Source organism: Anopheles coustani, chromosome 3, assembly GCF_943734705.1.
Source record: "Anopheles coustani chromosome 3, idAnoCousDA_361_x.2, whole genome shotgun sequence".
NCBI lineage: Eukaryota > Metazoa > Arthropoda > Insecta > Diptera > Culicidae > Anopheles > Anopheles coustani.
In genome coordinates this window covers 81023203-81039412 of record NC_071288.1, presented here as the reverse complement: position 1 = coordinate 81039412, position 16210 = coordinate 81023203, and the positions used below count along the sequence as shown (strand labels likewise).

General features: G+C 46.8%; 2 protein-coding genes across 2 annotated transcripts; one reads left to right on the top strand and one right to left on the bottom strand.

Annotated features, from left to right (window-relative positions):
* Positions 1-754: 754 nt before the first annotated feature.
* On the bottom strand, positions 755-3873 carry LOC131260900 (possible lysine-specific histone demethylase 1). The gene has a single exon (XM_058262748.1). It carries the CDS (start codon positions 3630-3632, stop codon positions 1044-1046), a length of 2589 nt encoding a protein of 862 aa, XP_058118731.1. The 5' UTR covers positions 3633-3873; the 3' UTR covers positions 755-1043.
* Positions 3874-4573: 700 nt separating this feature from the next.
* On the top strand, positions 4574-12274 carry LOC131258533 (uncharacterized). Its single transcript, XM_058259868.1, has 6 exons — positions 4574-5012; positions 5094-7369; positions 7448-7833; positions 7952-8230; positions 8470-9204; positions 10240-12274. The coding sequence occupies exons 1-6, from the start codon at positions 4679-4681 to the stop codon at positions 10334-10336; spliced, it is 4107 nt and encodes a 1368-aa protein (XP_058115851.1). The 5' UTR covers positions 4574-4678; the 3' UTR covers positions 10337-12274.
* The last annotated feature ends 3936 nt before the right edge of the window (positions 12275-16210 follow it).

Here is a 16210-nt window from a genome sequence, read left to right as displayed (position 1 = left end):
ATCGTCTTCGTTTCAGTTCAACCTTTCAGATAATGACAGCAAACATCGCATCGCGCCACATTACTTTGGAATACACCCGAATACTTTTTTGTTATCTTCATGACTGCCTTTTTACAAAGTTCGTAAATTTTTTCGAATACGTTAATGGTTTCTTTTTAGTGTATTTGTTGACTATATTTTGGCGTTTTTGAGCTTTTTAGGTCATCACTCCAGTAACTCGGTGTAAAATGCCAAAAGAAAGACAATAAATATGCTTAAAACTAGCCTTTTACAGAATCGATCGTATTGCTTAAAGATAACTATTAAATTAGGGTACTTTTCGCCCTAAATTAGTAGTCGTCTTACAGATATTAACGATTATTGCGTAGCGTTCAAAATTACCGCTTAGGATGCTAGTAGTTTATTTCGTATAGTTTTGTAGACTTGAGTGTAGAAGGGTTCAGTTGTATTTTCTAGATATTAGGTAATTAAGTTCTACATCTAAAACAAAAAGCCTTTATCAGTTTTACGTAGGCATGGGTGAAGTGTCCTTTCTTTCCAACCAAATTTTCTAAAAAAAATAACCCAAGTTATTTAACACCAGAAGTTTATTTTGTTTTGGGTTAAAGGTGTATCGTTGATTTGTTATGATTTATTTATCTACAAAAAACGTTTTGAACATGGCAGACGGAAAGAACATATTAAACATTACAGTACTGGGTGCTGGGAGAACACCCACTCTTGCATACGATCACGAACTTAGCACACATTGGACTACACACAAATTATGCACACCGATACGATCTTTTTCTACCGTTTTGTTTGCTTCAGGTGCAACGGATTTTTTGTTTTTCAAAAAGTCTTGACAAAGGATATTTTCAACCGAAATCGCGCATCCATCTGCCAGGAATGCACCACCACGAGGCAAAGCATGACAGGCGAGTGGGTGAGTGAATGGGGAATGGCGCGGAAACTTTCCTCTCCACCATTCCGGGTCGTTTTTATGTGCGTGTGTTTCCGGCTACGGATAAAGCCGTCCCGTTCCATACAGATTCGCTTCTGCTCTACTTTTTCGGCTCGTCCTTCGGTTCCGCCGGGTAGGTATTGGGGAAGCCAAGGTAGTAGTCGGCGATTCGTCCCGCTTCCCGCAACCCGCTCAGTAGCGCCCCGTGCACCGTGGCCGGATAGTTACGGATCGTGTGCTCACCGGCGAAGAAGAGCCGCGGAATGCCGACCGGTTTGCTTTCGTCGTTGTCGTCGTCCTCGTTGTCGTAATCTGAAACGCCGGTTCCACCGTTGTTGTTGTCATGGGTTTGCTGCTTGCTGCTGCCGCCTGCTTCCTGTGAGACCTTCGGGGTGACCGGGGCAGCCAAGAGATCGTAGTCGCTGCCGGACGAGCCGACCGAGACGAAACTGTAGGACCCACGGGACCACGGGTCCGCCCTCCATCGGGTAACGACGGTTTCTTTCGGCTGTGGGACGACCGAATTCCCGAAGATTCCCTTCAGTACCGCGATGCACCGCCCAACGATCACGTCGTCCGAGACGTTCTCCATGATGGCAGCCGACTGGCCAGCGACTAGGGCAAGCAAGATGGGCGACTGTGAGATATGCCAGAAGAGGAAAAGTTCACCCCGGCTGGCGGTCGTACTGCCGACGTGCCCGAAGAGGTTCGTATTGGCATCCCAAAAGATACGCTCGAAGCAGAGGACCACTTTGTTCAGGTTTCCGAAGCCGAGCCTTCGGATGGCGGACTGTTTCCACTCGGGGAGCGGAGGATCGAAACGGACCGTATTTAGCTGGCGTGAATCGTCCGCGATGGCCACCTTCAGTATGCCGAGTGTTAGCGTACACAGGACCAGATCGGCCTTGTAGCAGGCTGACGAGCTGTTGGACTTCAGATCGGCCGTCACTTCCACCCCGCCGGGGCGATAGCGAATACAGGTGACCGCCGTGTTGACCCGCACGTCCAGATTTTCCGTCAACGCAATCGGCACACAAGAGTACCCATTTTTAACCGTCGTGTGGCTTCCGATAAACTCAAAGTCGTCATCCTGGTCCCAGTGTTTCAGCGACAGATTGTTCAGCGGGGTCGCATTCGCAAACTCCAGGTTCGCAAAGTGCCAGTCGAGAATCTGTCGGTCCTTCGACGAAAGGTACACCTCGGACACTTGCTCGTTTTCCAGCTCTTTCACCTTCACCTCGATCTCGGCCTGGGACGCTCGTAATCGCTCCACCTCCTTCCAGGCTAGCTGTTCCTCGCGGATGGTGACACGCAGCTGAAACTCGTGCTCGAAATACTTTGCGCTGGTCGCATCGGTTGCCGACGTATCCTGGCCACCGCCTTCCTTCGCACTACTCGGGGTCGCACCCCTCGGTGGTTTCGAATCGATCAACTCTTGTGTCTTAACCTTTAGCTCCCGTATCCGCTGGAGCGTTTCCTCGAGGCGGGTCTGGTTTTCGATCAGTTTCTTTTGCAGCGCAATGATCCCCGAGAGATGTTGCACCTGTTTCTCTTTGACGTGTTTTTCCTGCAGTTTTATGATCCACTCGAGCGCTTGGCCGAGCGAAACGGGATGGTTTCCGGCGTAGTTGAAATCGAGCTGATGTGAAAGGTAGCTGGTGGCCTCCAGCAGGCGATTAAACTCCCGCTCGACCATGTCGTCCTTGTGTTTCGGCACCGGTTTCCCACCGGCCCCGTACAGCGGGCAGGCGCTCTTGATCGGGCACATCTCCATGCCCGTCTGCTTGCTGATGGTTGTGAGCGGATTTCCCCAGATCCCGGTAACTACCATCGCGCCAAGATCAGCCGTGTACGCGTTCTTGCGGAAGGTAGCAATACGCCCGCCAACCCGATCGCGTGCCTCCAATACGGTCACTTCAAAGCCAAAGTGCTGCAACTGTTGCGCAGCCGCAAGACCCGAAATGCCCGCACCGATTACGATCACCTTGGCGATCTTTTTCACCGGCAGTGGTTTGAGTCGTTTGAAAATGCCAAAATTTATAAACCCATGGCGCTCGAGGAACGCGTGCACCTTGGCCACCAGCGCCGGATCACTGTCGAACGGGGGCTCCATCCGTTTGAGGGCGTTCTCCGCGGTCAGCTGCACCGTCGGGTCCTCGATCCACATGTGCAGGATGCGATTACGCACGTTCAGAAACACACGCTGCGTAAGCAGGCCATGCTTAATGATTTCCGGAAAGCATACAGCCTCCGCTGCGGTCATTTTTTCCACCGGCAAACGCGATTGAAACGCTGCCCCGTCCAGCCCGGTCAGATGTTCCTTGTACGGGTTCGGGTCGGGCTCGGTGGACGAGGGTTTTTCCTCCGCATCCCGCCTCTTCGCCTTTTGCGGTGTCGGTGGCTGCGATGATGATTCGACCCGGTCGCCGGTCACTTGTTCCGACCCTCCTTCGCAAGCACTCCCTGGACGGGGACCCGTTTTCGCACCATTGTCACCGTACTCAACCTTCGTTTTCTTGCGCCTGCTGGTACGTCGTCCTTCGTCTGATTCAGAAATTGCGCGGCCCCGCACGGAAATATCGGTCATCTCCACATCGGAATCGTCACTGATCAACGTGACCGTCACCATCGGAACCTGCTCATCGTCTGCACGACCCGCTCCTTCGCTTTTGTTCGTTGATCCATTCATTTTTTTTGGCCTAGACACGATATCCTTTTTTTCGTTTCGCGCCCGTTAGTATTCACGTTTACCTCAGCGTTCCTTTTTTACTGGACCATCTTTACATGCCGTTTGCTGGAATGATTTTTGTTACTCCTCGGCGTGGGTTTTCCTTCACCGAAGCGGGTTTCTCTCAACAGTTTGACCTTAAGCTCGGGACATGCTAGCGTTGAAGAAAATTACCTACAACCTTTTCCGCCTTCCGCGGCGGGGTTTGATACATCGCTTTTGTCTTCGTTTGACAGCTATGCTGTCGTTTTTGTTTGGAAAAAGTCGATTCGCTCGAGGTGACAGTTGTGCCCGATTGTCCCATGAAAGGTGTATAGAGACAAGCTCTTTCATGTTACAGTGTTTTTCTAACCAATCATCTTTAATTTCTCACTACTCACTACTAATCAAAGAATTGGAACGATTGAATTAAATTTGTTTTTCTATTTGCGAGAATTTGTCTATAAAGATGGATTTGCGAGAATTTTTTGTGGAGGTCCGCGATGGCCGAGCGGTAGCGCTGGTTAGAAAATCGGTCCATGAGCGTCAAGGCTCACCACCTCGACGGCGTGTGTTCGAATCCCAACCGATACCTGTACGAGAGGATCCTGACCTGATCCAGTCGACTGACCAACAAAGTCGTTAGTGATGTGTTGCAAAAGAAACCCGTGCCCGTGACAGTACGACTACAGAAAAAAATTACAATTTTTTTTTTGGTAAATATAACGTTAAAATTCAAAATGTAACATCGAAATAGCTTGCATCTAAACACCTGGCAAGCGACAGATAGAAACCTTGTCGTCTCGAATAGAAATGACAGCTCAAGGAATTTAGTTCCATTCCTACCAGGAAAAAAGCGACTGCTTACGCGAAATAATGTAATGGAGTATCAGAGGAAATATTTATGATAGTTTACAGAGTTTGATGTGCGTAATAACGTGGTAAGCGGTGCTGCTGTGTAGATATTGTTAAGTTTGTCGAATGCGCACTGTTTCTCGACGTCGTTTTGCACACCTTTGATACGCACGATGGAGAATCCTGACGGAGGTGCTGTGGTGCAGATGGCGAAGGTGAAAACAGACGACCTTCCGGAGGGTCTGGTGTTGGTAAGCAGTGGTGATGAAGGTGGTCCACAGGAGGAGCAAGAGGAGGACGAGCAGGAAGAAGGTGAGATACAGGACGACGAAGACGATGTGGAGCCGGGAAACGGCCAGGTCGGTACTGGTCAATCGATCCAGCAGCTGGAATTGGAGGACATTAGCTCGGAAGAAGAGTCGAACATTCGCGAGCGAATGGCCGCGCTGGAAGCGATGGACAAGGAGGTTGGGTTAATCCACCAAATATCGAGCCGCAGTGCGTACGGTAAGCACAGTAAAGCAGCAGTCCGTAGTAGTAGCATTCCTTTGGTGAATGGTCAATGGGCAATACTTTCTCTACTTGTAGATTATTTGAATAGCCGGGATGGTATGTACGGGAAGGAGAATTATTTTCATTACTATGAACCGCGCCAACAGCAACGTTACAGTAATACCGGCCACAAATCGGCAAAAATCACTGCTGCTAAGAAGCAGGACAATCGACGCGAGGCATCCAAGCACGAGCGAATAGCTGCCCATAAGCGTCATCTTGAAAAGACAAAAGAAAAGGCCAAACGTTGCTCACACAAGAAGCACAAAAAGCGCAAGCACGTATCGAGTTCCCCGTCGCCAGAACGTCATATGGTGTCGTCGGATTCCGAGCCAGAGGCGACGGTCGATCGAGAATACCTTAAGATTGCCTGTGCGACCGAAAATGTGCGCAAGGGTGACACTGCCCATGCTAGTAAAAATCCACTTAAACGCAAGCTATTACTTATGACACCCAGGTCTAGAGAGAAGAGCAAGAAAAAGGTATCCGTTCCTGCCGAAAAGCGCGAAAAAGTGGTGCAGATGGTCATTGATTCATCGTCCGAAAGCGAGCCCGATGAGGACGGGAGGGAGGAGGAGGAGCTACAACTTCGCCTGCTGGCGCTCCGTACCAAACCGATCGTGAAGGCAGCCGGTTTGAATGAATTGATTCCCGATCTGCCCGAGATTCCATCGCCACCTCCGCCACCGTCGTTGGACACGACGCCGGAAGATGAGTTGCCATCGGAACATATGCCCTTCGGGCCGGAAAACAATGTTACGGAGGAGCAAAAGCTTCGTTTGATTGCCCTCAAATCGGCGTACCTGAAAAAACACGAAACACGACTAAGGCGGAAGGAGCAGGACGCCGAAAGACCGTACTCGCCCAGCGATGACCTTGTTCTTAGCCCAGTCCGTGACGGGCCTCCCGTGTACGATGAGTTGGATAACGATTTGTACAGTGTCGGGAAAGCTTCGGTGGAGATTGTCGACGATGATAATGACGTCGAGATCATCGAGGCCCCCTGTGAGCTTATTGCCCTGGACGATACGGAGGATGAGGATGGGGAGGAGGGAGGAAAAGACATGGAGATAAGCTCGGTCGATAGTCCGACAGTCCGGGACTCGGCGGAGCAAGGGAACGAAGATTCGCAGCATCCGATTGACATGGAGCTGGCAAGCAGTGAACAAAGCAGTGAACCCTTTCCCGAAAGCTTACGGAGTGACATTAGACCGCACAGCATGCTACTCATGGGTGCCGATTCCTGTGACTCGGAGTTGTTCACACGCAGAGAGAAACCGCCGGCACAAAGCCCTCCGATGACACCGGATTCGATGGAGGAAGCGGAAGCGGAAGCGTTGAGACATTTCCTGCTGACGAAAATGCGTCAAAAGCAGAGCCAAAAACCGACGGTAGAAGAACAGGTTCCAATGGAAGAAACGACGACGGAAGAAGTTACTGTTGGGATGGTTCAGCCTCAGAAGGATGAGTCAACGTTGCTAGACGAACCGGTTGGAGAGACTTTCGAACAAATGCCAGAAGAACTGTGTAGTTTATCATCGCCTCGTGAGGAAGTATCGGAACGAATGGAAGAACAAGAGTCCGTGATCGTTGAATGTTCCACATTACCTCGAACGTCCGCGCAAGTGGCATCGCAAACGGTCAACTCAAATTTAATCACCCTCGTCAATCGAACCACTTCGGCCCGGAAGAGACGAAAAAAATCTCAAACAATCAAATCCACCGGCGGCATGGACTCCGAAACAGTCCCGTCAGTCTTCCCATCCGCCAATAAAGCGCTAGCCATCGCCACGTTGCCATCCGCCACGCGTCCCGAGCCGTTGAAGGTGTCAACGGTTCGCACGCAAAAGCTTGTAAATAATCCGAACAAATTGATCAACCTCAACCAAACCATATCACCGTCACCTCCGCTACTAGCGCGGAACGAATCCCCGACCATTGTGGATTCGTTCGCCTCGAAGCCGGTAGCAAAACTCGTCATCCAGGTGGGGCATTCCGATTCCGATTCGGATGTTGACTTTGGTTCACCGACGCCGAACGGTGAAGTCGAAACGGCTGCGTCGGCATCGGGCGAAAGCCCCGCAGGTGTGCCTACGGCGGTTCGGTTCGAGGAGCAACTTGATAGGTTTTTAAAAAGTGTACGAAGCAAAGCGAGCAACACTGCGTTTAATAGCGCAGAGAATGCCAAAGACGGTGACCATCCTGAAAGTAGTTCGACGGAGAAAGGTGATGTAAGCACTCCGAAGCAACAGCAGGCGAAGGGATTGGCGAATCGAGCTCAAGTCGTTGCCAACGCGACGGTTACATCTTCGGTGAGATTCATGTTCGAGTAGGCCTTGCTTCATTGCTACAAATTGAATAAAATTTTTTTAACCCCCATTCTATGGTAGGCTGTAAAACATCTTCCAAAATCCGCCCAGATGGAGTACGCTCGCCTGATGGCTCGTATGGCGCAGCTTGAACAACACAAGCTTGCCCGCCAGCAAGGCCGGGGTCCTCAGGAACGAGCGACAACAACAAACAGTGAAGCCGCTACCTCACCCTCGAAACGACGGGCCTCTTTTAGTGAGGAAGGCAGAACGAACAAGCAAATGGCTAAGAGTCCGGGTAGACGAAAGCATTTGCAGAGTGAAGCGCAGGCTGCCGTCGCCAATCCAGTCAGTCAGGATCCGATCGAACGGAAGCTGCAGACAATACGTGCCAGCCTGCCGAACCTCTCCGAGGCGTCCCGAAATCGGTTGCTTCAAACGGCCGAGAAGCAGCTGGAAAAACACAGGTAATTGGTGTCGCATCCACCGGAGGCATCGCGATAAGCGTTGCCGAATGATTTGCATTTATCGTTATTTGATATTTTAACCCACGCGCTAATGCGGTCTCACCACCAAAAACAATAGTGGAACTTTGCTGCAAGAGCTCGAGCAACATAACGCAACCATCTACGAGGCGCAGCACGAGCGCCGCGAGCTTTTCCAGATCGACAGCCGGATCGAGCTGCTGAAGGAAAAGCTGGCGATACTCGAGCGAGCGCACGAGCAGCAGCGACAACGGTCAGTGGACTCTTTTGCCAGCTTGCAGGAATCCCACCGGAAGGTACTGGCCAGCCGGAAGCGGGCAGCCGAATTGGAACGCATGTGCTTCGAAATCGGTCAGCGGATCGTTGGCGAGGAGTATCAGTAAGTGCGCCACGTGTAGTTTGGTTTCTCTGAATGGGGGTTTCTCTCCATATAATTAGATATTTCTTTTACTCGGTTTTGTATTCACTCGATCGGCGCCCGGATCGGACGAGCATCCGGCCCAAGGGTGGCAACGGGGTCATCCCGTTCCCTGTTGCCCTTCCAGGCTGGGGTTGCGATGTGATGGAAGAAAGAGAGCGGGTAGAGTTTTGAAACTTCGATTCACTTGCACCTTACAGACTGCCCGCGTCACCGAATGGGCCTGTGCTGCAGGAACAACTTAGGATACTGGCGACGGAAACAAGACAACTGAGAGCCATCCGGAAGCCAACGCTGGAAGAGTTCAAGGAGCAACTGTTGGCCAAACACCGACGAAAAGCGATCGAGTCTTCCAACGCTGTGCCGGACAAGGATGACTCTCAGGACCAGGCTCAGGACCACCCAGAGGAGGGTGCTCACGATGATGCGGAAGAAGAAGAAGAACCCGCACTTCCGCAGCTCCAAGAATCCGAAGGAACGGTCGTTGGAGTATCTCTGGAACGCGAAGATCCGGAGGAAGGAGAGATTGTAGAAAATGACACATCAAACGGGGTTTTTGAGACTGACAAGTTGGGAGAAATCCAAGAGGAGCCTGCTCCAGAAAGTGAACCACACCCGGATAATAGCGAAGAACAAATCGAACCAATCGTACCCTCTATGGCATGCGATGTACAATCTGCGGAGGATAGTGTGAATGATAAATCCTCTGCACAGGAAAGCGTTGAACCAAATCATGTGGCTGATCAAGAACAAATAGTAGCGATTGTTGTTGACGAAGACACAAACAATGACGCTCAATCGTTGAAACAGGCAACAGAAGAAGCTGTGCTTGAAGAAGTGGTGGAACAGACAGAGGCCACACAACCTATGGACCACACACATGAGCCAATAGCCTTTGTAAAGTACACGTCGCCGCTGCTATCACTGAAGCAAGGGTAAGTTTTTATAAACTATCATTTAATAAGTTGCGTTCAAGGATTAGGTCATTTGAGGATAAATCATGGACAAAGGTTGGAGCTTTTACCGGAACTTAGGAGATGGCATTTTATTGCCGCGCACTCCGGAGATTTATTCCACGATTTCTTTCTGTTGAAAATTGTGCTATCGATTGAACGCAAGGAAAAAAACGATGTCGGATCTTTTTCGTGAAGGGTCACTGCCGAACAAAGGAGAGCATTTGAACAAATGTTAATTTTTATTCATTTGTTTTTTTTTTTTTATTCTCGTCAATTGATGTATACATATGTATCTAGTTGAAAGTATTTAAATTTTACTTTGGCGCACCACAAAAAGGTTGCAAACAATTCAAAAGAATGGCTAACAATGCTCTGCGAATATAATATTTGATAATGTAAGTTATAAAATGAGCTTCTTCTTCTTCTTCTTGGCGTAACGACCTTGTCGGTCATGCCTGCCCGTTAAGGGTTTACGAGACTTTTTACCCTATGTGTACGTGAATAGTCAGTCCTCTCGTACAGGGGAGGGTCTGGTCTCGGTTGGGATTCGAACTCACGCCGTCGAGGTGGTGAGCCCCGGCGCTCATGGGCCAATTTTCTAACCGGCGCTACCGCCCGGCTGTCGCGGACCCCCAAAATGTACTTAAGAATTTTATAAATCCAAAGTTATCTTTTTATAAACGAAAGACCCGTTAATGCTCAACCGGTCCGCATGACCCCAAATGACCTAAATTCTTAAATACATTTATGTTCAAGGTTACGGTTACGCTATTCGCAATGATATCCTTCGCTTCTTTCCTTATCCTGTTTGTTTTCTTTTCCATGGAGCCGTTTATCGATCCTTATTGTTCTTTTAATTTTTGTTTCTATTAATCCACCAACTGTTTATTGATTTTACTATTTATATCTTCTTTCCCCATGTACCATCTATCCCACTTCCCCCTTTTGCACCGTATTGCCTTTGCGATGCGCCGTTCTTCCTTTTCTCTTTCTTCTCTTCCACCAACGTTCCAGCGTGCAACACATTCCCACCGGTGTCCTTTGCCCGTACGAGCTCGGGGGCCAGTGCGTCGATCGTGAGTGTAAATTCGAACACTTTAATCAGCAGTGAGCGATTATAAGTCGTCCCTTTTGGCCCAACCTCGGGTGAAATGGATCGATCCGGCCGGAACGAAAAGGACGATCATTTCAGAGTGTAAAGTTAGTGCCATTCATGTGTTAACTCTCAGTTCTGTGCGTTCTTTAGCGCTCCTTTATCTCTTGTTTTAATTTTTGCTCCTACCCACGAATGCACCTCGTTTCCCGCGGACACTCACTGAACTCTTCCGCCCCATTTCCTATCCTTTCCTACAATCCTTAATGCTGACAATGTGCTTCCTACAACAAATGCCACTGTTTACGAATCTGTTTCGTATCTCTAAGAAGAAAGAAGACAGTTTGTTGCCACTGCAGCAACACGGTGAGACGGAGTTGCTGGATCCATGGATGTAAAGAGCGCCAGGGACGCGCTACACGAGGAAGCGGAAAAGAGCTGGAACCGGTGAAGCAACTGCGCGTCACCATAGCGTCATAAACATCATCACCAACGTGTAATGTTCATGAACATCATCATCATCTTCGTCATGTGCCGTGTCTCAGGGAACATGCACTGGTTTGGGTAAGTTAACTCGTTGTCTCGAATCGTTTTTTTCGTTCGTTTCTACCGTCGTCGACGGGTTCATCCTTCTCGAAGAACCAACCCAGAAGTGAAGGTGTGTCAGAGTATGGCGAAAAGGTGCGACCAAACCGACGTAGCGCAAAAAGGATGAATGTGAAATACATTTGAGGTCAATCAAGGGACAGCAAGGGAAACACATCGATCAAAAGTTAATGAAACAGTGCTTCTTGTTTGAGCGATCGATGGGTGATACATTTTAAAGGGTTTTTTTTTAGAAGTTATAGTTGAATTGGGTTAAGAGTGCGACGGTAGAAGTTTATCATCTACGAGTGATAATAAATTCCTATAAATCGAAGCAGTTCATGCAAACAGATCAACGATACGCCGTCGGTACCGAAGTGTGTGGTTCCGGATCATACGTGGTTTCCGTACTAATCCCGGCATGTTCCATGTTCTTCCTGGCGAGCGACAGGGAAGGAAGAGGAGAGAATGTGAAGAATAAACAGTACAAAGCGTCACTAGATTTCATCTGCCTTCGAATGGATTACTTACCCGGTACTGGGTTTTGCGCACGCAGAAGAAATCCGTTGAGCTACATCTGGAGAACCTGCACTGACCTCGATCGCGAAGAGATCTTGTTTGTGTGTGTGTGTTCTCGTAACATTAAGCTTACTCGATTGTGTCTTTTTGTTTGTGTAAGAATTATTTTCAAAAACTCGTACTATACGTTTCTTTTAGACATTATACACATTTTAATTATCATTTTACTTCGGGCGGAACATTGCATTCAAACAAGGCAGCATCACGGCACAATGATACATCTGTAACGTATGTATGTCTGTACAGGTGCGTGTGTTTGTTCGATTGTGGTGTGATTGTTTGTTTGATACGAACAACCTTTAAGCGGTGCGGCTTAGTATGTTACTAAAGGAGCCTTTTTTGGGCTGCCCACGTGTATCCCGACTTTAAAAACACGGACCGTCCAACTTCCAACCAACGCGAATTGATCAGCGATCAGTCACATCGCACGACATGCATCTTTTGGTTTAGTTTAGTTAAAATTTTCTACACTCACTGTATTCTATTTTGATTTTCGATTGAAAATTTTTCACATTGTTAGCTAGTTAGTACCGATATGAACGGTTTTATCGTTCGATGGTTGTCAATACTGTGTTTCTATTTTCTTTTTCTACCAATCATATTCACTGTTAACAACCATAGTATTGTTTCTACATTTATTTGCTTGCGTAACACACGTTTGTTACATACTCTTTTTTAACTTCCCGACTACCGATTACCTCCCTCTTGGGTGGATAACAAGTGATAAAAGAACTGGAAACCAAGTCGAACAAATCCTACGGAGATTAGAGGGCAGAAAATGTATTTTTAAGATCGGATAATGAAAAGAAAATAAAATGTATGATTAAACGAGAACCGAACGGTGTTGTTGTAGTTTTACAGATACAATGAAAGAACTTTGATGTGAACTACGCTAAACTATGAGGATTTGGTGATGTTGTTTACAGAAAATGTAAAGTTGTAAGTGAATGTATACTGAATTTAATTACCCTCTGACTGTTTTTTGCAATTGGCTGGAAATCATCGGACGACGAAGGTAATCAAGTACTGGAAACAATTAGCGTATCCTTGAAACCTTCCAAAAGCGCTGCGACATCTATTATGAAGCTATTGGACGGCTTCGGACATACCGAAACCGCTTGCTTCGTCGTTTGATTTCTGAGAGCTTCCGATGAGGCCCGGCAAGGGCCTGGTAAATAAACTTGAAAGCGGCAAGCAAAGAAAAACTACCTAGAAGCAGCAGAAAGAAAAAAAAGCCAAGCGATAGAGAGTTGGCAATTGAAGGAACAAACTGGAAAGTTTGCGCAAGCAGAAATTAATGAGTTCTTATCAAAATATTTGATTTATGAACTGAGGCGAGCGATAAAGTGGATGAATGAATGAGTAAAGTGATCTTTACGAGTGGCCAAAGATGGCCGGGGATTGCCGGACGGCCGGTGCTTTTCGCACGAGGCCCCCCCTTCTGTAGATTGATGATGGGGCTGGAAGTTTCTTCGCCGGTGATGGTTTGCAATTCGCGAAATGCCTTGCACCTAGGAACATGGAACGGAATCTAGGGAAAGAGAGTGCGAGGGCGAAAAAGAAAAGGAAATGGGCAGCTAGGATAAGGAAAACAAATCCAGGGAGGCTGTTGGAAACGGAAACACCCGAAGAAGAAATAGCAAAGCAGGCGGCTACTCAAATCTTGTTGTGCAAACGAAAGTGAGCGAGACAACGTAGAGCGCCTACGCTGTTTGTGGAAGAAGGCAAAGTAAAATGGCGGGCGGGAAAATGGAAAAGTTTTCCTTCCCAACCGTTGCCAGTGGCGCTGACTGATGCTGGATGCCGTTTTACCTTTCGCCATCGCCTTTTGCGTCCTTGGCCGCCCAAGGGTCCTTGGGCCCGGGGTTCGGTGACCATGGGATGAGATTGTTTAATTTTTTGTTCTCCTCATTCCCAAAAAGGGGCAAAGGGGGCAGTTAACAGTTGCTGGGTGACTGGTGGGAGGAGGGAAGAAAATTAAAAGAGCTTCTGGGTGGAAAAGTTTTACACTGAAGAAGAATTTCTGTTTGAATTGATTTCGGTAAACAACAAATTTATTTACACCGGTTCTTCAGCGAAGATCTGCTGGGTTGCCCGAGGCGCACATTTTCCCGCGAGCAGGAAAAGTGTGCGTGTGTTTGTGTGTGTGTTTGTCTGTGTTTGAGGCAGCACGAGTTTATCCACCGTCCACGCAAATTGTGGCTCCGATGCTCTCGCGTGTTTGCTAGCGAAGTTTTTGACGAGTGCATCCGGGCGGAACAGGTCCTGGACCGGTCAATTGTGCGCCCGATCAACGCCATCACCGTGTGGTCGTCTGTCAGTGACGGTTTGAAGAGTACCGCTGTCGGGAAAACGGCGAAAACAAGCTTTAAACTTTTCGCCACACAATAATGAGTGACGGAGGCCTAATGCCGAGGAACTAATAACACCCGGCAAGAATACTAAATCGCGAGACCTTTTCTTACAAATTTCTTTCAATCACAATTGCCTAGTGGGAAGAGCTCCGAGTTTGAGTTTGAAAAATCATCTTCAGGAGTTGAATTTACATTGAAGTGTTTCGAAGCGCGAAGAGCATTGTTTACGAGTTCTTCGAGCGTGGTGATTGAAATGCAAAGGGTGGGATGTTTGCAGGGAATTGTGGCGACGGGGTTCGGCCCGGGTTCCTGGGAACCATTAGAAGTAAATTAAACAAATTGAGCGAATTTTCCTCCTCAACTCAAATTTGTTCTAATCGAAACCGTGTAACTTGGAGATAAAACATAAAATATAGAAAATCTGCAATACAATTAACGCGCATTTCCTGTAACTTTTGATTTATACATTTTTATGTATTATCTCTATTTTCTTATCATTGGTCTTACCGGAAGTTGAAACTTTTCAGATTTGAAGATTGCACACCAAATGCTCTTGTTTGTGCTTCCCTCTCCGTTTCGATGATCGAAAAGGATGATTTGAATAATTAGATTTCAACTGATTTTCCATACCACAGATCGCTTTCTCCTGGCCAGCGCGGTTTTCCGCACGACAAGTTCTTAATGTTGTTGTTTCGATTGTTGCAATCAAAAATTAAAATGCCTTCTTTCTGCTGCCAGGGGCTGCTTCCTTTTTTATGTTTCCTTTTCTCCTTGAACAGTCGGTATTATTTAAGGAATACATCACAATATTTATACTCATTCGTGAGTGAAACTTTTCGCTGAACTTTGGAAGGTAAAACAAGCTATACGGCACGTGGTTCATGGTCCGCCCAATCAGTGAAATCCTCCGTAGCATTCTGTAGATAGGAGCAAAAGTTGCCGTGGAACAAAAAGGGAGAGTAGAACGAGTGAGTTAGACCATCGGCAACGGCCAACAGTCCCTCCGGTTGCAGGAGTTCCAGGGAAATCGAATTGCGAAACCTGGTCAGCCCACCGTTAAACGATCTTGCTTCAGACTTTCTTCTACCGTTTTTTGCTTTTAAAACGCTCGCTAATTTGCTTAGCTTATCTTTTCCACCTTCCGTGTAGTTCAAATAAATGCTGGACGCAGGAAAAAGGAAAATACAACCACCTACCATCGCGAAACTGAAATGTGCCCTATTTAGAGGATGGATGCCATGAATAAACACACACACGCGAGGTGGGACGAGTGCGTCCTCTCGAGATAATAATGAAATAAACAAATCAAAAATCTTAAATGCAAATTATCCACTCACCACCGCGTGCTGCGTTTTGCGATGGACGATCGAAACGAGATGAATCCCGGAACATCTTAGCCAACCTACCTGTCCATATCGCCTCCGATGCTAGGAGCAACCACTTTCAGGGACTTCCTAATGCTTCTTCTTTGAACTCTTGAATACCGGACAACGGAAGACTGTGTTTTTTATCGAATAAATCGAATCTGTGGCGAGGACTTTCCTACAGTTTCTTAAGTTTATCAATGAAAATTTACTATATTTCATTTTTATATTCAATCTCTTAATGAGTTTTTCGAAAGTATCCAATTATCATGAATCGAAACATTTCGAAACCAACGGCTACATTTAAGCCCCCCCCCCATGAAATTATCATTACGCGTACTTTTGTACATTGCTATTACTTTATGTACAGTTTTTTCAATCTGTTTTTTCGTCATATAGCCATTTTTAACTCATAAATTAGGCTTCCTAATTGCCAATAATTGCATTAAAAACCATTATAGAGTGATATCAAATAAAAGGGCATGTGTAGGGAGCAACATAGCAACAACTAGCGGCTCTTTGGAACAACAACACTTCCATAGCAACGATCGAAAGCTGTGAAAACTATGCACAGCTTCTAGAAATCATACTTAAAATTGAAAGGAGCGATTATGCTATTATTGTGATTTTTTCTTATAAAAGGTTTATCTCAACTCACGTTTTTAATGTCTCTGCGATAACCATTTCATTTGATATTCTAACTATAAATCGTTATCAACAATCTAAATTTTCTAGGATCAATTCGATAAAGTTCGTGGTGTTATAGTATACATTTTAAAAATTCGATAATTTTGAAACTATGGCAGGGAATCCTGAAAAAAATCTTAGTCGCTTTGACTAACAAATACAGAATTGAAATAATATTCTTCTTATGTGTATAGGAAAATCCCTGTCGTATAATTTGAGAATGAATATAAATTTCCTCATTATGTTTGAAAATATTTGTTTATCTTGATATAATTTAATTCCGGTGACTGCAACTTCTGTTTGAAATTTTCTACTGTCATGCG

Bases quoted from the DNA above. Each gene is read 5' to 3' on its own strand.
- LOC131260900 (XM_058262748.1), bottom strand. From the start codon at position 3,632: ATGAATGGATCAACGAACAAAAGCGAAGGAGCGGGTCGTGCAGACGAT.
- LOC131258533 (XM_058259868.1), top strand. From the start codon at position 4,679: ATGGAGAATCCTGACGGAGGTGCTGTGGTGCAGATGGCGAAGGTGAAA. The intron at 5,013-5,093 runs GTAAGCACAGTA...CTCTACTTGTAG, and splicing joins ATCGAGCCGCAGTGCGTACG to ATTATTTGAATAGCCGGGAT. The intron at 8,231-8,469 runs GTAAGTGCGCCA...TGCACCTTACAG, and splicing joins ATCGTTGGCGAGGAGTATCA to ACTGCCCGCGTCACCGAATG.